General features: G+C 43.0%; 1 protein-coding gene across 7 annotated transcripts; it reads right to left on the bottom strand.

Annotated features, from left to right (window-relative positions):
- Positions 1-1,362: 1,362 nt before the first annotated feature.
- On the bottom strand, positions 1,363-24,282 carry ARAF (A-Raf proto-oncogene, serine/threonine kinase). Of its 7 annotated transcripts, none has more exons than XM_081320626.1 (16): positions 24,251-24,282; positions 17,792-18,023; positions 12,029-12,135; positions 10,782-10,884; positions 10,140-10,294; positions 9,943-10,029; positions 9,006-9,153; positions 7,766-7,793; positions 6,659-6,801; positions 6,171-6,373; positions 5,894-6,070; positions 4,272-4,318; positions 3,866-3,984; positions 3,577-3,708; positions 2,934-3,068; positions 1,363-1,881 (listed from the first exon to the last, which is right to left on the bottom strand). In XM_081320626.1, the coding sequence occupies exons 2-16, from the start codon at positions 18,011-18,013 to the stop codon at positions 1,789-1,791; spliced, it is 1,899 nt and encodes a 632-aa protein (XP_081176752.1). In that variant the 5' UTR covers positions 18,014-18,023; positions 24,251-24,282; the 3' UTR covers positions 1,363-1,788. The 7 variants fall into 7 exon arrangements, 6 of the variants coding, with proteins under 6 accessions (XP_081176752.1, XP_081176756.1, XP_081176753.1 ...); XM_081320630.1 differs by having other exon boundaries at positions 17,792-17,952; positions 24,251-24,278; XM_081320627.1 differs by lacking the exon at positions 24,251-24,282 and adding an exon at positions 24,088-24,155.
- Positions 24,283-24,634: the final 352 nt, after the last annotated feature.

Raw genomic sequence — 24,634 nt, 5'->3', positions numbered from 1 at the left:
GACATTAACTCCACAGAAATATTAGTTTATTGGACTTCCTGAAAGAAAGTTTAAAAAGAAATAATCATATTTTTTTTATGCTGGTAAGAAATTTCAAGGATCTTGAGCTTGGACAAAGTGGTCTTTCCCACCTATGGCTATATTGTTTTGGTTTGAAATTATTATGGATGCCAGTACAACTTTGGAAAGAGTGCATTCTTTGACTATATTCTTAAAATGTGAAGCTTATCATCTCATGAAGTGCTCTGGTTTAATTGAGCCTGGGGCATGACAATAAGATATTATACAAGATAGCTGTCAACACTGCTAACATCGGATGTTTTTGCATTGACAACAGATGGGAGATGTAGCTATTTTCTTCCTTTTGCTTTTAGAGTTAGATGATGCTGGGGAGGGGGGGGGATGTGCATGAGAGCCTAGCTAGACATAATAACACTGAACCTAGTGTGAGAACCAAGGTTGCTGAAATAAAAGATGATAAAGAATTGGCAGGCTGGAGAGGAAGCCCGCACTTCAAACTAATTGGGGAATTTGATTTATGACTGTTAATTGGAGGAGGGAATTGTGTTTTGATACTCTGTGCTCAGGGGAGGGGAATTCAGTTTTTGGCTTCGATTATGTTAGTGTTGATGCTATGCTACTCAAATAAAGATTCTTTAAGGTAAACAATGCCTCGAAGTTCTTTGAAGAGTTTCATCTGTCAGAACCATGACAATAGCATTATATAATATTATATAAAGCAGCTTACATCTTGATTTTAAAGAAGGATCCAATATATGAATCTGTTGTGTATTTCTGATAACATTCTGTGTTCCAAAAATGAGAATAGGAAAGAAAATTCAGATGTTTTTATTTCTTTTCCTTTTTTTCTTGTTACCATGGTAGCTCTTAAACTGATTATAGAGAGGGTTTATGAGAGCTGACTTTATTTAGCAGTGTCTGATCTTGGAAGTATCACCATATGGCACCAGATATTTTGTTTTCATCGGGGAACACAGTCATTGCCACATTCTCTAAACATATTATTTCATTTAGGTCCTTGTACATGAAAGGCCTTGGTATTTGGCATAGGGGGCAATAGTCAGAAACACTAATTATTTTGAAGATACCAAAGCCTACAAATTACGATAGAATTCTAGCAGCATCTCCCTAATGCAAATTTTTACTCTCCAGAAGCTCTTGAAATGAAGGACCGGTTAGCAAGATTTTGTTGTTGATACAGCCTTAAATCTGTAATTTGATATAAGACTGAACACACAGAAGAAGTCCCTAAACCAGACAGGTCTTTAATCTTCTGATATCATTGCTTGATAATTCTCAGCTTTGCTTAAGGAGTGTCTACAAACCCCACATGGTAGTTACTTTCATCGTTATTGTTTTTTTTAATTATCATTATCATGTTTCTGTTTTACATTTATTTTCAAAACAAATGAACAAGAGTTCCTGAAACAGGTTGAGCCTGTTAAAAAAGTGCTCCTGGAGAAGATGGAGCCCAGATCACCTTACAGTGGGCTCTTTACAACACTGCAGCTGCTGTTGGGAATTCCTTGGAGCCGTAGGGCTAAGGATAGAATAGAGACCAGTCCACACAAAACTCCTCAGTGGGACTTCCTCTGTCCATTGGTGTAGAAAAAGACAATGCGATGCCAGGTGACCTCGACTGCACCGAGTTCCCGACTTTACGGAAGGGCTGAGCACAGTAGCTATTGGCCTCCAGGCCTGCATGGAACCCTCAGCAGCCCCACTTTCTGCATTCACATCAGCTGCAGAGCCACAGAGCTAAAATGGTCAGTTGTGGGCCACACGGTGCAATGCAGGTTCAGAGGCGCTGCGCTCTATCTTGGGCAAGGAGTGCTGAAGTGACTCAATAGAGGCCAGAATCTGAAAGAGAAGAAAGAGAGTTTTTCCCTCAGAACTAGCATCTCACCAAATGCTATCTTGGCGGAGTTGAGTTCTGGAATCATAACTCTAGAAGTGATTCCATACTTCGGGCTTGCTATTCAATAGGTACAAAATTTGCAAACTTGAAGGCCGTCGAAACTCAGCAGAATGCCTCTCTTTATGTGACACAGATGAAGAGAGACAACGTGTAAATATGCACTTTATTGTTCCCATTTCTTTTCCCTCCTTCCAAAGCTCCATGAAGTAGAAGGGTGTACATTATGTGAAGATCTGCATGATTTATGTTTCTAACTTTTCTCTGAACTTGGGAGTTTTGGTTTGTCTTTAGAAAGAAGTTATATGTTAAAAAGAACACAGAGATGCTGCAATGGTGTTGGCCTGCCTCAGAATCAAAAATCCTGGGAGGGAAACATGAAAATGAAGTCAGGTATGGTAGCAGTTTATATAATTATATATGGAGATGAGAAGGTCAAGAGAGGAAAATGACTCTTTCTCTTTGGTTATGCTATGACATTTAATCAGCAGCTTTAGGACACACGGAAAAAAAGCATTTCTTCATATAAAACTCATAATTACCTCTGGAGAACTTGATGGACAAGAGTGCATGGAAAACCGAAGAACACCAGCCTGAAGGCCCATCCTAATCCAGCCAGCATCTCTTGTCCACCAAAGCAGGAGATAAGAGCAACGATAGTATTTCTGGCTTGCATTTCTCAGCAATTGAAAGTCAAATAAGAATATATTGAAGAATATAACTGTTCTGATTAGTTGCTTTATCTTTCAAAGATTTGCCCATTGGCCTTCAGGACAAAAGATATGAAACACCTTCAAAAGAGGAACAGGCCAATCCATGTGCACGTGCTCTGCACCTCTGTTACTACGATTGCTGGAGATACTTTCTGCCACGACATTTTGCTGATTAGTTTCTCAGAGACGTACGTTTGGCCATCAGCTAAAACATCATCCTGACTGATGGATCTTATATACTGATGGACTTCAAACACTGGTATCCCAATCCCTTATGGCCTCACCTGAGGGAAGAGGGGTCTTTCTTCACGATTGAATTTAAGGCAATCACTCATTAGCCTGCGCATGGCTTTGGGGCAGTTGCTTGGCACCTTGCTAAGGTCAGGAGACAGATACCCCCGACCAACCATGAATATGATCTAGAAGAAAAAGAGAGATGCAGTGTGATTTAAACATTATGTAGGAAAACTATGCAGAGCGGAGTTTCTGACATTGTTTCCAAGCCCCTCTCCCCTCAAATAGCTCCACTCCGAATCATGTGACCAGTAGAGAGGGAAGCTTGAATGGAGGAGTTGGCAGCGTTCCGCACCAAGGCCCAAAGAGAGGCCTATTGGAGGAATTTTCCAAGTATGTTTCTCTCCTCAGTTTTGGGCTGATAAGGCCCAATTTTGAACATGAACTTTCTAGTAAAAAGGGGGACTCTCTATCTGAATAAGATAGCGTCTCTCCTTGAAGAACACTTCAGAGGGAGAAGAGACCACAGGCAGAAGATGAGGAGACCCAGCAAAGACCTTAGCTGCTTTGAGAGTCACTTGAGCCCCTTCTGTTGACTGCACTGAATAGCCAGTGAGGACCATTTGGAGAAACTGAACACAGGATGTGGCTGAACCCTGTTGAATCCCAGTATTCCCTTCCTTTCTTCCTTACCTGGTCCCGGTTGTTGATATGACTATATGGAAGAGTCCCGGAGAGCAGCTCATAGAGGACAACTCCATAGGAGTAGACGTCTGACTGGAAGCTGTAAGGATTGGGGTCCTGCATTCGAATCACTTCTGATGCCTGAGGGAGTGCAGTGGGAAGGCATTAAGACTTGCAGATGGGGTAAGCCAGACCTTTCTATTTTCTAGAGGATAAACACCGTCTTTCTGCTACCCATCTCTTCTGCTCATCCCCAACCCTGGCCCTGTTTCAAAGCTTTACCTCCCAACATACACACCATCCAGAGGATGGAACCACTGGGTTGTTCCACTTGCTGTGAGCCACTCCAGCGTGTCTTCACTGTGGCAAGGCCAAAGTCACCAATCTTTACTGTCAAGCCTTCGTGCAGGAAGATATCTGGCAGCAGTAGGTGAAGGAACTTCACAGATATTTTGGCCTGAGTAGGTAATCACTTGTCCAACAAGAAGCACCAGTTATCTATTCCTGACCTCAATTCCCCAAAGTCTAACTTTTATCTCGTGCAGCATCTTGGGAGATATTTACAGTTTTGGAGCTCCGACAATGTAGTTAGTGCAAACCCTCTTTATTCTGCTCTGACGTGCTGGCTCTTAGGTAACTAATTCACTCAGGTTTCCTAAAAAAGGATTCCCACCCAAGACTGAACAGCTGCAAGAGAAGGATACTATTAGATTTGAGGTCCCGGTGGATTATGTTCTTGGCATGAAGGTAACTGGGGAAAAGAGACGAGTTATCACTATTTTTTCTTTACATAATCATTCATAAGTGTGTCTCCCACTTTCCTCTCTGCCTGCATGTATATATATTGGACATACATTATATGGAGTGATTTTTTTTGCTTAATTATTTTGATTTTTTTGCATCTCACCATTTGCCACAGGGCCATTTCTGTTGTATCAGGTCCATTTCTCAGAGCTCAGACCCCGTGAACATACATTTGGTTCTCAGGTTATGACCTCTCGTTTAGAAACCGTTTAAAGTTGTGGCAGTGCTGGACAAAGGGTCCTGGTGATGGGTCTTCAGCATTCCAGCTGCTGCAATGGCCCAATAGTCACATGACTGCACCTGGGTGCTTGGAGCCTGGCTCATGATGTTGCTTAGCAAGCCACAGTCATGCAATCGCAATTTCTGACATTCCCTGCTGGCTTCTCCCAAGGAAAACCAATGGGGATGCTGACAGGAAGTCAGAGGTCACAATTAATTTAATTTTAATTTTAATCCCATTCATATCCCGCCCTTCTCTGAAGACTCAGGGCGGCTTACAATCTAAAGCCCAAATCAATGTGCTTAGCAATAGCCTTCATTCTATGTATATGGCTGCTTATTATTAGGGCTTTCGGGGGGGGGGGAAGCGGCATTATTACAAAGTCAGCTTATTGCCCCCAACAATCTGGGTCCTCATTTCACCTACCTCGGAAGGATGGAAGGCTGAGTCAACCTTGAGCCTGGTGGGACTCGAACCTGCACTAATTGCAGGCAGCTGGTGTTACTTAAGGAGGCATTAGCCCACTGCTCCACATGAGCACCAGGCACAGTGACAACAGGACTGCTGCAGTTGCCACTGCCTAAGTGATTTGGTCATGTGACATCACATTTTATAATACATTCATTAGGAATAGCAATTCTGATCCTACCTGCTGTTGGATCTGTGACATTTATTTCAAACCCAGTGGAATCTTATGACCTCTGCCTACAGTTTACTGGATGTTGTGGAGTTCAACATAATGCTACAGCTCAAGTGCTGAGTCTCTATGCTATGCCTGCAACACCAGGAATATTGTAGTCCAGCCTTCCCCAATCTAGTTATTCTGGGAATTGCAGCCCCAACACAACTGGTAGATGTTTGGCTGAGCAAAAGTATTGCAGACAGTGTGGGCTGAAACTAATGTTGGTTCTGGAAGTCAGATGATTTCAAAAAGCCAATCCTAAACCTGGTCTGCAAGAGTTCTTAACTGGATGGATGCACTGGCGATTTTGGTAGCACATTTAATTAGTTCTGCTCTTTTAATGACTGGTAATTGGTGGGTTTTTTATTGGTTGGTTATGCTTTTATAGTGTTATCACAAGGAGTTGTGATTATTTAAGGTGTTGTTTGTTGAAAGATGTCCTATAAATAAATATATCATTTATTGCTACTAAAAATCCTGTGGATTATTAGGTTTCCACCTCAATTAGCCAAGAGGCTCTGAATAGACCATAGCCAGGAACATTGTTCACAGTCTGCTTTCTTCCTTTGCAACTGATCTTCAAAACATGCTGCCTTAAGACTTGATGGCTCTACACTCACTCCATGCCCTGTGCTGTCTGTCGGGCCACATCAATCCGTTGCACCATCTCTAGGGGTGTTTCTTGTACATGCAAATGCTGATAAAGGCTGTTGCCTTCACACCACTGGGTGATGATGGCGAAGCTAGGTCGAGTCATGAACCCCATAAAGAGCAGTATGTTCACATGGCGTGTCTTCCTGAAAAGTAGGAATGAAACAGGTGTCAATGACTTCCTAGGCAAAGTTGGCCTTCAGTTCATCCTTTCCCCAAATGGCTGCCAGAACATACTTGGCCTACCTAAGCACCTGCATCTCATTTTTGAAGGCTTGCACTTGCTCACTGGTGGGATTGGTGACCTTGAGGATCTTGATTGCCACGTCCCCATGCCAGCGGCCTTTGAAAACAGTGCCGAAGGATCCAGCCCCAATGCGTTTCTGCAAGGTGACCTCATTCGGGGAAACCTCCCAGTAGTAGCTTGAGTCCCGATAGCCCAAAGATTTCTATGAGAAGCAAGGTGGCACCAAGGAAGAAGAGGAGCCATAAAGACAAAATGTTTGCAATCAAGTGTCAGCTCTCACCACAATGAAACACTGTTCCATGTATTACTCCTGTTAAAAAACCCTTGCTATCAACACTGTAGCACCTCTTGTTCCACCCAAACAGCCCAGCCATTAGTGGTACTATGCTTACCGGTACAGACATTATCACTTCTTGTGGCTACTATTTTGAAATGTCCACTCAAGAACCACTTGTCAAATTACCTACTTTCCCACCTCAATACTCACAGGTTTCTTTTTGTCTTCGGAAGGCATCTTGCGCTCTCTCGGAGACTCGCCTGGGGATTTGGGGTGTGGAGAACGTCGACCAGGAGAAACGGCAACTGAGGGAGCTGGTGGGGTGTTAGGAAGTATCTCAGGCCCACTCATTGCTGTGGCAAGAGGAAAAGAGGGGTGACACCTTCACACAACCTTTATTATTAAGGAACTTACAACTATTACAAAAGTTAACTAAAAATCAATGAGTACGTAAAAGAATTCACAGAAAGCATAGATTAGAAAATCAAAAAATTTGTCCTTCTCATAACAAGAGTTTAGGATCATCTTAGGAACTGGACCAATATCAGTCTCTGCACTAATGAAATGGCATGGTTTCTTTACACACTGCACAATTAATTTATGGAACTCATTTCACATATAAGAAGACACAAATTGTCAGCCAGGCTTTGTCCAGTATCAACACATTTGTAATATCAGGTACAGGTTGAAACCAAACTTGGTAAAATAAAATACAACCACAAACATCAGTGAAGCTAACATAAGGTATCTCTAAGTCCAATTAATAAATTGTCTCACCTTCCCATGAATTTGTCTGTAACTTAGAAAAGTGGACAAATATTAATGTCACAACATTAGATTGCATATTATAATATACTCTTGCATCTTCCTATAACTGGAAGCTTGATTTTTAAACTAGCATTTGAAAAGAATCAGATGAGTCTTTGCAGACTGCAGAGGAGGGGAAGATAGGCTGTTCAGATACTATTGGTCTCCAAGCCTTAATAGTTTCTGCTAGCACAGCTAATGGCCAAGTGATGACAGCTGCAGTCCAACAGGTAGAGAACCACATGCTTATCATTTGTGGTGATAAATCATCTGGATCTCTAGCAGTCTTTCTCATTACAAATAACCTGATCCTGTTAATATTTAGGACCTGCAGCTCTGGTGCAGCTGCTGTTGCATGATATTGACTGTCAATGCAAGCAAAAAATCATTCCCAGAGACTGTTATCCCCGCTCTCTGACACTTGGTCCCTATGCTACAGACCACCCCATATAGAAAAGCCATACGCCCACAAGGCCCCCCATTCAATTATTACTTTGTTGAAAAACTCACCATCTGTGTTGTGGTTCCTGGCTATGACCTGGAAAAGGAAAAGGAAGACTCAGTAGGTGTCTAAATAGAACTGGATTCTCAAAACAGGAAGGTTGCTTGCTTGCCTGCTTGCACCTTGATATCACTTTTTCTTCAAAGCATTAGGCTTACTTCATACCATGACAGCAAACAGATAGGACTATACAATACAGTTTCAGAAGCCTCCTCTGTGAATATTTCTCTGTTCAATCCTATCCCCAGAGCAAGTCTGAGTGGGTTAAGGATCTTCTCGCATAAAAAGTAGAATGCTATGGCTTCACCAAATGAATTTGGAATCCTGATTTCACAACATCTAATTTTCTAGGTACAGAAAATATGTGGCGAAACATTTCACCAAAATAGAATCTACCTATAGGCTGAAAGATAACAGCTCATGATCCTTTTTTAAAAAAGCTGAATTCAAGCATCTTATTTTTTTAAAAAAGACAAATGCAAAAGTAAACTAGATCAGAATAACTGCACTTTAGATCTACCTTTCAGAGGTTGAGGGATCAACAAAGAGGACCTCAAACAACATGTCAGAATAAGAAACCTAGTTTATAGGCCTACTATCTTTACAAGACCTATGATCTCTTAACTGTCTAGATCAGGGGTGTCAAACTCAATTTCATTGAGGGCCGCATCAGCATTGCGGTTGCCCTGAGGGGGCTGGGTGGGTATGGCCAGGGTGGGCGTGGCCTACTGGGTGGGTGTGGCTAGAGTGCGTATGGCCTACTGGGTGGGCGTGGCCAGCTCTACATCGTTCGCATCAAGGGTGCCTATGGGGGCCTGGGCAGGACAGATCTGAGGGTCTCTGGAAGAAGGAGGGTCTCTGGGCCAGGGCCAAGGCAGTGGGGGCCATTCCCTCACTGTTTCCAGGATGGCTTCGCGGGCCACATGAAACCACTTCGCGGGCCGGATTCGGCCCCCGGGCCTTGTGTTTGACATGTCTGGTCTAGATACATTTTAAGATATTTAAAAAGGAACCAAATATTCTGAATAGATTAACTTATAAATATGCCACAAAACTCATATGTTTTCATATCTAGACTAATTTTAACCAATAGATGTTAGCTCACTAAGACCAGTCTCTGGATTTCACATTTGCTGCAAAGCCATCAGGGGACTAATGTCTAGATGACACTTAGCTGGTAACAAATAACCTGAGAAAGAGAGAAACATTTTAGAGATGAACTCATGCTCCAGGTTCAGATGTTCTCACCTCAAGGATGCTGCTGTCCACAGGGCTGATGGTGCTGATCATATGGACATTAGGGGTAGAAGTTGAGCGGTGCCGTTGTAGACGCCCATCACTATGAAGGCTGGGAAAATTGAAGGCATCTTGATTGAGGGGTGAATGTTTGTTTGAGCTGCAAAGGAAAAGGAGGACAAGAGTTTACACTTTCCAAATGAAAATTCTTAAATCTTAAGATTAGTTATTCTTAAATGTGTCATGAGAGCTCTCCTCAAGTTTTATTTTTCTTTTAGTAGGGTATACATTTCTGTCCTCCATAAAGGAAATCAAGGAACTTGTCCCTATAAATAAATGCCACCAATGCTTTCTTGAAATTCTCAAGCATGTGTTTTGACAGGGTCACAATTTACCTGGATGGCCTATATTTTTTCCTCTCGACAAAGAGGATGAGCTGGTGAAGATGTATTTTATGTCCAGGTTCACCTATCATGCTAAACTAATAAGCAGAGTTTCAAATAAATAATATATGGGTTTACACAACATGCTAAGCTAACATCAAATAAATCACATTATATACTGCTCAGAAAAATAAAGGGAACACTTAAACAACACAATGTACTGTATTTAATTAGTAGGATGTCTTATTTTCTGTTCCCTTTATTTTTTTGAGCAGTATATTTTAGCATAATGTATAAACGCTTAATGCAACAGAACAATTCAGTGATGTATTAACAGGTGCCTCCCTCTTGCAATTACCTACAGCCCCCTGGAAGTTTTTATCTGAATACTTTCCAGATGTGTTGACTCCAAGGATTGCTAATGACTGTGTTGCTTTCCTAACACATGTTGACATTACTAGTGGAGTGCAAATTAGGCACTCTTCCCTCTGGCTTCATACTATTCCCTGGTGGAGATTTCAAGATCACCTGCCCCAATGCAGTTGTCTAATGAACAGGTGGCTTACCTGACTGCTTGAGGGGTCATGGGTTTGTAGATAGGCTGGAAGGGGATTGTGGGGATATTGTCTTGACACAATTCGTGGCTGTAAACACTACAGGGGAGGGAAAAAAATGTCTTCAATACCAAACTAATGAAACCAGTTTTTATGAGCTGATCTTCACAGCAGGTGAAAGGGAAGGCCCCCAAGAGAGGGATACTCACGGTTTGTGGGTTGTAGCCAGGTCCACACATACTGTAGGCACTTTGCTACTGCAGTGTTCGTGGAACTTGTAGCCACATGTTTGACATCGAAAGCCATGGAATATGAATTTAAGGCAGAAATCACAAAAGGCCAAATTGAAGTAGGTCTTGCGGACCTGTACAAAGGAATGGATTAGGAATATGAGAAATGAAATGGAGGCGGAAGGGTTGGTGTGTGCCTGATGGTGTGTGTAGTAGGCCGTGAGATTATATGACGAGATTTGGAAAAATTATCCAAAGTCCTATCAATTCAGAAACAAATCAATTCAGACTATCAAAGTCTTTAACGCTCTTGGCTCTCGTACTAGAATCCAGTGATTTTGCAGAACAGCAGGGGACTCTTTGAGTTGCTGCAGTTGATCTTGGGGGCAGAGAAAGTTAAAGCACTTTTGTAAGATGGGAAACCTCCAGCCACGTTGCTGGCCTGCCATTCCCACCACTCCCAGCCAGCCAATAAGACACCCAGTCATCAATGAGGAAGACTTTGATCCAAGAATATCTTCAGGGCTGCAGATCCCCCATTCCTTTCTACACATTATTCTGGGAAAGAGCTACAGCACTCAAGTATAGTAATGTGATGTTGTGGAGTTTTACAGGACTCACAAAATTGTGCATAGTAAGAGGTACATTCTCCAGAACCTCTACAGAAAGTGCAGTCCCCTCCAAATTGACCAAGTCTGTCTCCCAATCTGTGATGGTTTTTCGCCTGCATAGAAGAAAAAACAAGAAGACACTAAGCATCATCTAGCTTTGCGACACACACACACACACACACCGCCCCCATGCCTATCAATGTAACATTTCTTCCAATTCAGCTCTGATATCAGAGTCCATAATTGCTCCTCAAGGGCAAAGCAATCCATTTGAGAGAGAACCATTTAAAATGTGTTCACATGTAAGCAAGTTCCATGTAGGTCACTAGTACACAAGGTGCAGATTAGGGGAACCAAAATATTAAATTGCCTGAAGTATTACCTAAACACAGTAAAAGTATTAATGGGTAAATAACCTTCAGCAGGCAGTGAGGAAAACAAGATATTTTCCCCAAAATATTATAAGCCCTTTGTTCTATATTTGTGTCTCCTAATTATTCTCCACTGTAACTGTTTATTCCCCAAATTGTGATTGGGGAAATGATGGGAAAAGCTTTGACCTCATGATGGAATGTTGACAAGTATTACAATGGCTCAGGAAACAAAACGTGCCAAATGTCAGCACACAAATTCTGTGAAAGAAAGGGAAATTGTCAAATTAGATGGAATTAAAATCTCACATATGCCCAGAGAGCAAGTGTGCCTTTGGCTGAAGGGGAAGCTTTCCTAAAAGAAAGTGGACTGTGAGGAAAGACTGTGTGGAATAGGGACAGGGCAGACAGGCTAATTGGGAAGGTTGCAAAGCAACCCTTCTTCTCCCTAAAAATAGGGATCAAATTCCAGATTTACCAATCTGAGCCTCAGGACTGACTTCATACTTCAATGACTAGACTGTTTTCTTGCTTTCTCTTTACAACTAAAAACCAGAGCCTTGTGGCCTAATTAGTGAAAGCTGGAGATGGAGTTGCTACTAGTATGCAGAGATTTGGTCCCATTTCACAATTCCTTGTGAAAACATGTAAACTTTGGAGTGTAACTTTGTTTGGAGTTTGGAGTTTGTTTGGGATTTGTTTCTAGATATTTATTTATGCTACTTATGAGGAATGCTTGCAAAAACCACAGAGAATGAAACAAACTGAAGATGATCTGCCCATTTTTAAGAGTGGCAGGAGACAGTTTTTGGTCTATACGCAACTAGCTCTACTCATGCTTCCCTCAATTCCTTCTCATATCAACCTCCTCATCGGGGTCACTTACCCATCACCCCTTTTCCTGTAAACCACGCAGCAGTCCTGGTTAAGTCCACGCACTTTCAGGGCCTTGTCTAAGGAGTCATATACAGTCAGACCTGGTCGGACAGTGACCTAGAAGGAAACAGCAGAGTAAGGTAGTGTGAGGGTCATTTTCAATCCCTATTTCCCACTGAGGTTCTAACTGGTTTTAAACTATTTCCTCTTCCCTGATCCCTGCAGTATAGATCTCAGCCTACTGGTCACCTGAACAAGAGTAGGGACCAGAATCCTAAATAATGCTGCCAAAATGAAATTCATTGTGATTCACTGAAGCAGGAGAGAATCCTGGCACATAATGACTAATACATTGATTAGGGCAACAGTTGTAAACGATCCTACAGGAAGTGGTTTATCTTTCTGTCAGGGTTCAGATCTGAATAAGATGGAAACTACTGTACATTGATTGCTATGATACCGTAGATAACCTCAGTAAAGACTCATACAGAGAAACTGTGGCCTTCCAGATCTTATCAGACCTCTTGGCAGTATTCACTGCCACTAATCAGGGTATATTCTTGGACTGCCTTCTTGGCACGATTTGGGAGTGGAAGACATAGTTTTATAGTGGTTCCACACGATCCTGAGCAGCCAGTTCCACATGGTAATTAAGAGGGAGGAGTGACTCCCCAAAGCCCAACTATCTGCCCCATTTTTATTTAACATCTCTATGAGAAATCACCCATCATTTTGGGAGGTTTGGCTAAGATCTAGTGATTGGACCAAAGTCACCCAGCCAGCTTTCATGCCTAAGGGAGGACTAGAACTTACGGCTTTCCAGTTTATAGCTGTACACCTTAGCCACTATGGATTCTGATGATTACAGTTGAATGAGAAAATTGGTAGGCTGGGGGGGGGGGGAGGGGGAGAGTGTCACAAAGCTGAATGGTGCTCTTATCAAGTTTTTTTTCTGTGCAGGCAAAAAAAAGAGAGTTATACATCTCAAACCTACATTAAGTCACAGATGTAATGGAGTTCCTTATCTGATATTTGGAAAGGGTGTGCGTGAGCCTAAACAAGCAGAAATTGAATCCTAACAGGATGGAGGAACTGTTCCAACATACCTACTCTGGCTTGATCATGGCTATTATGTTGAGCTTAGTTGCATTTACCCTGAAGGATGTCTATGACATGGGTGTCCTCCAGCACTGTCAGATTCTGCCTGATCAGCAGGTGGAGGTTGTGGTCAGAGGAGCTTCTGCTCAGTTCAGATGACTAACCAGCTGTGGACAATGGTCCACGGAAGCTTATGCCACTAACATTAAACTTAATGAGAGACACTGATGTTGCTGTTTTCTTTTTAAAGAAAAGCACATTAGGGTTGTCAAAGGGGTTCCGTGCACAAAATATGATTATTATAACTATAATCCTGTATTTAGCTCTGGGAAGTGGGGGGGGGGAAGTGGGCGGGTTTGGGGTGGGGGGGATTTGGGGATATATTGTAAAATTTTGTTTTTGTAAAACTCTTTAATAAAAAAAGGGGGGTTCCGTGCTAAAGCTCAGAGTTTGTATATTTTCATTGTGCACCTTTTCTCTCAGTAGACCAATATAATTCTCAGTGGCTATAGAAGGAACATTCAAAAGGTATGGTAATGCCAGGATAAAGTCAGCCTAATCCAGTTTTCTACAGCTGCCTTGTGGTAATTAGCTATGAGAACTGGCAGTGCTTTTTTTTTTCTAAAAAAAAAAAAAAGGTGCCGGAACTCAGAGGTGCTGTCACTGGGAGCGATGCCGGTGTCTTGATACGCGTCGCCGCCCGTCCTTTGCACCCCCACCCCTGCGGCTCACAGCCACATGCCACGAGGATTCCCCTCCCCACAGCCGCTGTGGGGATTCCTCTCCCTGCAGTTGCCATTGCATGGCCTGTGCTGAGCCCCCACCCGGAGCTGCTCCGAACCCTGACACAGAGCTGTGTTCCTCGTGGCAGTGGTCTTCGGTGCCAAACAGCCTCTTTCCAACCACATCCAGAAAAAATTGTAACAAAGATTGGAATTCTCAAGGCCATGTTTGGTATTTCCCAGCAATCTGTTACTGGAAGGAAAAAGCAATCCCTGCTGCGTTACTGATCCCAGAGAAGCATTTGCATGTATGCAGGTATCCTTAGGGTGCCATAGTTATGGATGAGAAATATTGGTTGCAAAGTTGGCATTTCTGGATGTAATACAGATATTTTGGACTTATTGTTGTTTCTTTGCATGTTTGATATTTTTAAAAAGGCATATGCTACTGACTACACTTATGCACAATAAGTAACATCTTTTGAAAGATTGTGACTAAACAAAATTTTAATGTATAGATAATACCACCAGAAATTATTTTAGCCTTTTTAATAAATGTTGTTATTGATGTTAAGCTCACCATGGAAAACATCATATATTGTTATGTATATACTAGGTTAATTATTTAAAGACTGAAGTGCAACATAACTAGATTCTAAATAATCTATTTTTCAAAACACACAACAGTCCAAACAGTAAAAGTAAAGTCCAAATTAAGAATATTTCATTCTTAATAATTGTTTAAGTGATTTAGTTGTAATAGGTTGTTATAGATTCAAAATAATTTTCAAGAGGGTACAAAAGATACTATTTTTTTCTAGCATCAGCTAAATTAGACATATTACATTGAGAAAAATGTTTCTCATTTCTTTCCTGTTACTTTTATTGATTTCATTGCAGAGATGTCAACATAGGAAATAGATTCTTTTGTTATCTAATTTTACCTTCCAAAAGACAGAAGCAGATGAATAATGTGAGATTCTTTCCTGTTGAGTTTTTTGAATTAGCTGTTTTAGATTCTAAAAGTTTAGTTCCTAAAGAAGTAACCTTGTAAATAATTTTAATGTCCTCCTCTAGTGCAGGGTAGACAACCTTGGCTCTTTTATGACTCAAGGACTTCAACTCCCAGAATTCCTGAGCCAGCATGGCTCAGCTTGGAAACCTCTCTCTTTCCCCTCAGCGTGGCTGGCTCAGGATTTCTGGGAGTTGAAGTCCACGAGTCATAAAAAGGAGCCAAGATTGCCTACTCCTAAAGCCAATAGAGGGAGCTTTTTTTGCAAAAAAAAAAAAAAGGTGCCGGAACGCCGTTCTGAGCGTTCTATGAGAAAAAAAGCCCTGAGAACTGGAACCTCTTCCTGGCAGTGACGGTAGACATTAGATGGATCCTCTGTCCAGCCAGGCCAACCAATTGACTGTACCTACGCAAGTACTTCCTGTTTGCGCTAGGACCTGTATCTAAGCATTTCCTTGATCAATCATTGCTTCATCAATGACCCTGAAATTTGTCACAAAAAGGAAAAGCTGCATTGAGTCAGAGTTCATAGAATCCTCTCTTTAAAATCTCTTCACATAGCCCCCTGGCCTCATTCCCAGTGTTAATATTCAAGGCTGGCTAAAGATTTGACGTATAGCTATGTCTGACCTCTGTATTTGGATTGCGCTATTTCCTGGCTGAAATAGGATAACATCAACATGTTTTGTAAGAGGCACAATTTAACTGAATATATACAGGTAGTCCTTGATTTACGAACACAAGCGGGATTGGAACTTCTGTAACTAAGAGATGTGGCTATTAAGTGTGTCATCCCTTGACTGCATCTGATTTTGCAAACTTTTTCGCTGTGGTCAATAAGGGAATCACATGTTTATTAAGCCAATCCAGCTTTCCCTGTTGACTTTGCTTGTCAGAAGATGGCTGGGAAGGTTGTAAACGGCAAAGACATGACCCTGGAATGTTGCAAACATTGTAAATACATGCCTGTTGCCAGGCACCTGAATAACAGTCACATAACTGTGGGGGACACGGTGGTGCAAAGGACCCATCATAAGTCACTTTTTTTTCTCAGGCAGGTTGCAGGTGAACAGCAGGTGAGTAAAAATGGTCTGAATTTACTCTTCACTGGGGAGGACTTGTGATCCCAAAAGAACATGAATGATGGTCTAGTTGTTTTATCGATGATGGTTTGTGACATTGTCATATTAAGTATTTAAACACAATTATTTTTTTTAAAGAAAATAGCTAACAGATCTATAGAACCCATGCTTGATCAAATTTTAAAGTAAAATTTCAAAGGCAAAATCCACAGCTTGACATTTTAGCAAATTTTATTCTCTTAAAAGTATTAAGTTTTGGTCCAGGTTTAGTTGCAGTGGCGTAGCATGGGTTGTCAGCACCCAGGGCAAGCACCCGGCCGCTGCACTGTCCCTCCCCCAGATAGTCCCTCGCTCTCTCTCCGCACCGCACCGCACGCCTGGCACCCCCCCCTCCACAGTGAGCGGCGACCCGGCGGCTCGGATCGGATTCGCAAAGCCAGCACTGCAGTGAGAGAGAGTGAGTGAGCCAGGCAGGGGCAGAGAGCTGCGAGTGCGAGCGCGCCCCCCCAGATGTTGCGCCCGGTGCGGCCGGCCCCCCCTGCACCCCCCACGCTACGCCACTGTTTAGTTGTGGTGGGATTCTGAACTCTTTTGGCTCCCTGCTTTCACTGAATAGCTGGGCTCAGCCTCAGTTCCCTTTCAATACTGATAAAAATGTTGTTCTCTCATCCTGTTGAGTCTTTGGCCGAGCATTTAATTAGAATTACTTAAGGGCTTACTTTCCTAAATTTTAAACTGACTGCAAATTACCAAAATAAATTGCCGTTGTTTTAGAACTACCGTAGTTTCCGGCGTATAAGACGACTGGGCGTATAAGACGACCCCCCAACTTTTGAGATGATTTTCAAGATTTTTCGTCTTATACGCCGGAAAATCAGCGAGCCAGGGAAGGCACGCCCTCCCCTCTCACTGTGGAGGAAGCAGGGCAGGCTGACGTCTGGCGGGAGCCTGCAGGGCAGTCGTGCGCGCGTGTGCAGGACTTCCCTGCCGGCTCCCGTCCGATGCTCTTCCCTCTTGAGGCAGCATCCCCGAGGACTCCTTAGGAGCCGGGGAGCGATGCTGCCTCAAGAGGGAAGAGCGTCGGGCGGGAGCCGGCAGGGCAGTCCTGCACACGCACGCACTCCCCAGCTGCTAAGGAGCAGCCGGGGAGTGCGCGCGTGTGCAGAACTGCCCTGCCGGCTCCCGCCAGACGCCAGACGCTGATTTTCCGGCGTATAAGACGACTGGGCGTATAAGACGACCCCCCAACTTTTGAGGTGATTTTCATGGGTTAAAAAGTCATCTTATACGCCGGAAAATACGGTATCATAAAATTAAAGCTGATTATTTTTTTTAAAAAAATAGAACAAAGCGACTGATTCATTATAAAAGAAACCAGCAAGATTTACTTTCAATTCTAACTCACAAACAATAGAATCTACATATATTGGTTACCACATGTTACCACATATGTCCTCCTTTGTCTCTTTCACTCTTCCTCTTTTGAGATTTTCCTTCTCCTCCCTTTCTGTCTGATATTCTCTCATTCTCTACCTCCATATTTTTTCCTTTCCTTAAAAAAAGGTAAACAAACAAAAAAAGAGTGGGGATTTTACTGGGCTAAAGCACAGCCCACTTTCGATCGGAGGGAAAGGGACCCCAACTCATCATTTTCATGCAGATATAGAGAACCTGAGGCTCCAGTTGTCATTGGACTCCATCATTCCTAGCCAGCCAGGCCAGGGATCATGGAAGTTGTAGTCCAAAAGATCTGGAAAGTGAGAGGATCTGTATCCCTGTCTTACAGGATATCAAGCACCTCATCGACAGGCAGCTGGAGATCCTTTGCTCTTCAGAACGGTCTGAATGGCCAAACTTACCACTGTTCGCTGTTGGTTGGGAAGATCCACCTTGATAGTGCTCCGATTCTCAGCCATGGCCCTCCCTCCTAATCTTCTCCTGCAAGAAGCAATCACCGTGGTCAGGCTCCCAGAGAAAGGCAGGATGTTCTCACTGCTACCCCCATGTGATGGGTCTCGGTCTGGAGAAGGTGAAGAGAAGCCATTGGAGAGAGAGCCGGAGGAGTGTAGGGTGCGCCTCATGTGGGTGATTCTGAGGAAGGGGGGGAAAAAAGACAACAGACTCAAATGGATATTGGAGACGTGCTTTCATCTGTGTGCATGACCTACAATACTACAGAAGGTGTCCAGTCACCGGCTGGCAATAATTTGTTTGCACCTTCTTGATTGAAAGAGGCAAACCAAATGAAACTCGTTTAATCTCGATCCCCGTTTCATACACACACGCACACACACACACACACACACAGACATGCACACACATATGGGATAACTGAACTCCAGCTGGAGCAAAAACCACACATAAACTGTCCAACAGGAAATTGGAAGTATTATTACACATTCCTGCCATTCTTGTGGGGAGAATCCTAATGACCGGAGAGGACAGGAGGCAGTACATATATTGTGCTCTAACTCAAACCTCTTCACCAGTGCCTTGTTACTTCTGGTCAGCTAAGAGACAAATCAGGAAGCATTTCAACCTTTTTCTGGATACTGGAGTGCTTCTTTGTCCCGTGCCAAGTTCAATGGGAATTACCATTGTGTAGTAGTCAGATGTAGATGAATTGTAATTTCCAACAGATTAAGACGTAGCGCTTGGTCTTTCCAGGTGAAGTTAGGGATTGACTTTTTCTGAAGAACCCAAAGAGCCTTATAAATCAGTGTGGATGAATCAGTAGTCTGAGTCAATGTAATGCAGCAGCTGATGTCCTTATGCTCTCTAATTGTTGTATTCAATGAATATTCATCACATCATAGATACCCTATAGTGAGTTTTAAATTACTACATATTACAAGAAGGGACGCGGTAGCTCAGTGGGTTAGGACGCTGAGCTTGTCGATCAGAAGGTCGGCAGTTTGGCGGGTCAAATCCCGAGTGCCGCGTAGCAGAGTGAGCGCCTGTTACTCGTCCCAGCTTCTGCCAACCTAGCAGTTCGAAAGCACGTAAAAATGCAAGTAGAAAAATAGGGACCACTACGGTGGGAAGGTAACAGCGTTCCGTGCGCCTTTGACGTCTAGTCATGCCAGCCACATGACCACGGAGACGTCCTCGGACAAGCGCTGGCTCTTCGGCTTTGAAACGGAGATGAGCACCGGCCCCTAGAGTCGGAAACGACTAGCACGCATGTGCGGGGGAACCTTTACCTTTACCTTACAAGAATACGCTTAAAAAATTAGAGACTGCTGCCCCATTATAAAGAACGTAGATGCATCACTCAATGATATCAGCTAAAGGATCTGTTTAGATCTGCTCCTCGCAGGCACTTATAGTTTAATGGTTTAAAGACGTAGTGCAAGGGTCTCCAATTGTCTTGGGCCTGTGAGGACATTTGAAATTTATTTTAAATTTATTAGAATGCTTAAAAACTATAAAATATAAAGAATCAGAGGAACAAAAAGAAAGAAAAAGAAAATATAGAATTACGACTTCTGTCCTTTCTATCAAGTCGTTACATTTTACTCTTTCCCCTCCCCCCTTTTTCTGTCATCCCCTTCCTTTATAGTCCCCAAATCCATAAATGTCTGTGAGATCATTTGAAAAGTTGAAGGTATGTTAGAACCATTCTTATAAATTAGGTCAGGCAGAAATATTGATGGTAGCCAAGGAATACAGTATTTCAGCAGGAAATCTTGCCTCCAGACATCATGCAAGGGACAAAGAATGTACTTGAACTCTTGACCTAGACTAGAGCAATAAAAATAGTCCTCAACTTACGACCATTCAAAGCTATGGAGGACTCCCCTCCAAAGGTACTTAAGACCCAGTTCCAAAGTTCCAAGCCTCCCCCATGGTCATATGACTGCACGTTGGGTGCTTGGCAACTGGCCTGCATTTACAAATTTAATTAATTTTAATTTATTAATATTTCTATACCGCCCTTCTCCCGAAGGACTCAGGGCGGTGTACAGGGCAAGAATAAAACACAGAGATTTACAAAAGATAAAAGGTAATTAAATACATGCCCAATTAAAAATACAGTTAATACATACTAAAAAAAACCCCAATAAAAATAGTAAAAAAAACCCCACCAATCCCCCCTCAGGCCAGGCCGGCTTGCTCGAACAAGTATGTTTTCAGATCGCGGCGAAAGGAGCGAAGATCGGGCGCCGTCCGGAGCTCAACCGGTAACTGGTTCCATAGCTCCAGGGCGCCCACAGAGAAGGATCTCCCCCTGGGGGTCACCAGTCGACATTCTCTGACCGGTGGCACCCTGAGGAGGCCCTCTCTGTGGGAACGCACAGGGTGGAGGGAAGTAGACGCCGGCAGCAGGTGTTCCCTAAGGATGTTTGTGACATCCTGCAGTCATATGACCATGTTTTATGTTTTTGCCAACAACTGTTATTTACGTCCAGTTTTGGGCAAAAACAACCCACAGAAAACAATGGGTTTGCTTTACAGCTGCAGAGTTCACTTAACAACTCCCGCAAAGGTGGTCTTAAAATTAGACGGGTGAACCGCTTTATGACTGTCATGACCAATGACCGTAATGGGAAGGTTCCATTACAGCCATAAGTCAAAAACTAGCTGTATAGACAGATCTTTTGCAGCTGTGGTAGAACCAGGGACAGTCTAGGTCAATCAGTTCCTCTGAGCTATTAGTAATTTCTCATCCGCAAGGAAGAATGGGAAGAAGATTCACAAAAAAACTAGGACTAGTCTATAAGTATAGAAAGATTGCACATTTGAAAATGACAAGACATCTGAGAAGTCAAATCCTCTTGCATAAAAGGATTGCATGTTATACAAACTGGTCTATTGAACTATTACTTCACTAACAAAGTAGTGATCTACTTTTGCAAGAGAACTGATCCTTTAATTCACACGTCCCTTTCTTTTATCCTTCAGACTTTGGATTACATCTCTTATCATCTCTAACCAGGCCGAAAGGAACTGGAGTTGGACATCAGTTGGGGGAGAATGCCATACAGAATATTAGAAAATCTATTTGTCAAGATCCATTTGTTATTTGCCTGATTAAATGGAAGAATAATGGCTCTGAAGCACACCACATTAATGATATGATAAATTGATTGTTTAATTAAGTGATATTGTCTTCCTCTAGGAGAAAATGCTGTAAGTGGTCACACAGATATATGTACAGTATTCCAGCTCTCTGCTCCATACAAAGAGAACAAGGAGACAGCAACATAGTCAGACCATAAAGCAGCTTTGGTAAAATAAATGTATACCCTGCTACAACCACTACTCAAATTCTGACCAGCATTTGGTCTTCAGCACTAAGAACTTCAAACTTCAACTGCTATACACGCCATCTGTATATTTCCATGTATGAAATTTATGATCTGTATGTGTACATATATTGCTCTTTATATACACGTTTACCGTATTTATAGCTCATTTGCTCTCAGTCAAACTAGTCCATAGGGAGAAGCATACTGAAATAAATTAGGGTTAATTCTATCTCAGGTCACAAAATTAGACCCTCAAGGGTAAATGCAATGTCCCTGCTATTCTTTATCCAAGAGTGTTCTGCTCAGCAATTAATTTGCATCAGCTCTAGGGACTTGCTCGTTTAAAGCCTAACCTTCAGTAGCTGCTTTCACTAGATGACAATTTTCTGCGGATAAATTGTTCTCTAATGACGTGGGAGGCATCTCCATAAGAAGAAACAAATGAGCAGTTTTGTCACTCAAGTCCATGTTAATCATAGGTATTATAAGCAGCAAACTACTATCTCAAAGTAGAAAAGCAAGATAGGCGTGTGAATGGAAAGGGTAATTACAAGGCTCACCCAAATCAAGAAGAAACTGGCTATAGGATAAATGTCCCTTTAGCAGCTCTTCTTCAATTTGCTTGTAATCAATAATCACAATCCCTTTTTTCTATTAAAACCAACTAAGGCAGTTTACAATCAGGATTAGGATACAAAGTCCATCTTCAATACAAAATAAAGATCCTCAGCGTATCCATCAAAAAGGAAATAATTCTGCAACCTGATAACTTGCAGTTATCAGCTCTCACATCCCCAGGGAGTATCCCCAATGTTTGGAGATTCTGGAAACACATCTGGAAAGTTACAGATTTGTCATCCCGATTTAAAAGCAAGGGGGGTGTCCAGCAGACATCCTATGTATGCATTGTCTTGAGTACCAGAGGAGAAACAGCCCTGCAGATTTCAGATATACCCCAACATTTCATATCTGACAGTAGAGAGGAACAAAATTGCACTGTACCTGTCAATCAAGCTAAGGCTCTACTTAGATACAGCAGTGTCTGGAGTGGAGGCAGATCTTTGTACCAAGATTTTTTTTTCTTATTAAAACTAAAAGGAAACGAGAGCTGGAATGAAGAAAAGTTTGTTCACAAAGATATCTCTTCAGTGTTGAAATGCAAGTACTGCAAAGAGAATAGCAGTCTAAGTTAAACAAACTCACTTGCTGATTAAACCCTGGTTTTTACTTTATCATCTCAATCCTTCTCAGTAGATATACTAATAGGATACCGTTGATCCATACAGACACCTTCTTTTTCCCCACAAAACATCAAGTGAATGTCCACTCTTCTGAGCATAAGGAGTCTCAAGCAACCAAATCCACTCTAAACACAGTCCAGTTAAGAGGCCATATTCATTTGGCTTCCACAGATGCCATTTATATTTTTACCGTGCAGAATCTTGGACATACTACATTTCATTTCTCAACTTAGGGATTTCTTTCTCAGCATTCTTAATGTAAGAAATAAATTCCTTAGAAGTTCCAGTCACCCAGCAAAGCAAGCAGCTGACTCAGGTGGACCAATTTCCCACGCTGCTAAGATGCAACACAACAGTGTTCTCTCCCATGGAAGCCCAATTCCAACAAACTATTCATGCATACTGAAATGCCCTCAAGCGCATGTTCTCACTGCAAGAAAACTGGCCTAGCAAAACTATTGTGTTTTGGATAGCCATTAAAACCTGGTTTATTCAAAAGCATTTGAGAAATAGATTCAGCACGAGGGGGCCTCCTGCTATGGGGCTTGAAGTTGTTGACTACATCTTAGGTGCTGCTGTTTTGTTTTGCTATTTCTTGACTGTTATTTCCATCCAAATGTTTGCATGATCATTGAAGGCACTTACAGCCTTGTTTGGATTAGAGCACCCTTTAAACTGTAGTAAAAATAAAATAATCTAGCACAGGGTCCCACTGACAGACAGAAGCACCATTAGGACTTCTACCCATCATCAAATTGTCTTGGGCCAAGGTCCTATCTTTACCTCTTAGCAGGTACAAGGAACTGTTCTGCTTACTTCCCCCCACTAAGGGGAAATTCTTCAAACAAGCACTTCTTTGACAGAAGCAGGAGCAGGAGCAGGAAAAAACCTCTGGGGCAGCTGGGGTTTTTTTCCCATTTTTTTTTCATCTAGGCATCTCCATCCAGAGGAGGAGGGACCACTGCAGAAGATGTCCAGGCATTCTTGGTTCCAGCTGAGGCTCAAGGCTTATTTAGGGAAAGGAATCCACGACAAGGTGGGCGGGGAGACTTGCGGAAGAGAAAAATCCACCGACCTGTAAATGGAACCAGAGCCCAGGCCAAATCCAGGCCGGTTCGGCAACATTCCCCAGGCACAGAGGCTAGTCCAGGGGTAGGCAACCTCGGCTCTTTTATGACTCATGGACTTCAACTCCCAGAATTCCTGAGCCAGCCAAGCTGGCTCAGGAATTCTGGGAGTTGAAGTCCATGAGTCATAAAAGAGCCGAGGTTGCCTACCCCTGGGCTAGTCACAAGCGGATCGTTTGGACTCTTGCTCTAACTGCCGGGCCACGATCCGCCACACCTATTCCAGCGCGACGCCGGATTGCCCCAACCAGTCCCCGAAATGCAACAGAACCCAGGAAGTGGCCCTCCCCGTTCACCTGCTCAAGCCCGAGAAGCTCCTTGGGCTAACGGGAAACGAGCCTCGAGGGCACTGACAGATTCCCGCACCCACGAAAGCGATCCTAAGGCGAGGAATGGGCGGAGGTCCATCAGAACCGCGCGGAAAGGGACCGACGGAGGGAACCGAAGCAGCGCCAGTTCGTATTAGGGCTCCTACTACATGGGAAGATACCATAACCGGGGGCGGGGAGGGGGGGACCCGTAAGGAAGGATTTACCTCTGTCCAGAAAGGCACGGGGGAAACCATTCTACATGACTGCAGAGGCACGCTCCAGCCGTTCCCCCGCCCGCTTGTCCACCACCGAGGGGTGGAGCCGAGCCAGACCAACGGAATGAAAGAAAACGTAAAAGAAGGACCAAAAAACTCCCCCTCTTCCTACCTGTCAGAGAGAAAAATCCACCATCTTGTCTGAACGCTCAGAAGGGGCGTGGCCAACCAACTAACGTCACAATGAAGGGAAGGGATCTCCCCGCACAAGGAAAGAGTTTTAACTCCTTCCGTGCTTCACGCTGGAGAACTCTAGGTGACGAGGCGAAGGTGCTAGACTGGAGAGAGAAGATCATCTAAGGAGAAAACCAGAACCGGTTGGCAGCCACCGGTTTCTTAGAGGCTTGAGTAAAACAACATTAAATATAATAAATTCTAAATTAAAAGTTACACTGTATGCACGGTCACCTCAGACTTTCAAAAAATGAGTCTATTAAGCATTACAATAGCACCGTTGCAAAAGTTGCTCAAAGCGGGTTGGAATCTCCTAACTAAG

The sequence above is a fragment of the Vipera berus genome, assembly GCF_964194415.1.
Source record: "Vipera berus genome assembly, chromosome: 2".
Lineage (NCBI taxonomy): Eukaryota > Metazoa > Chordata > Lepidosauria > Squamata > Viperidae > Vipera > Vipera berus.
Note: the sequence above shows the minus strand (reverse complement) of the source record. Positions and strands in the feature narration are given on the sequence as shown.

What these genes read in the sequence shown, in the direction of transcription:
- ARAF (XM_081320626.1), bottom strand. Translation starts at nt 18,013, where the DNA reads ATGAGGCGCACCCTACACTCCTCCGGCTCTCTCTCCAATGGCTTCTCT. An exon ending in CAGGAACCACAACACAGATG is followed by an intron (nt 6,802 to 7,765) that starts GTGAGTTTTTCA and finishes CTCTTGCCACAG; the next exon opens with CAATGAGTGGGCCTGAGATA. An exon ending in ATATCAACAACCGGGACCAG is followed by an intron (nt 3,069 to 3,576) that starts GTAAGGAAGAAA and finishes TTTTTCTTCTAG; the next exon opens with ATCATATTCATGGTTGGTCG.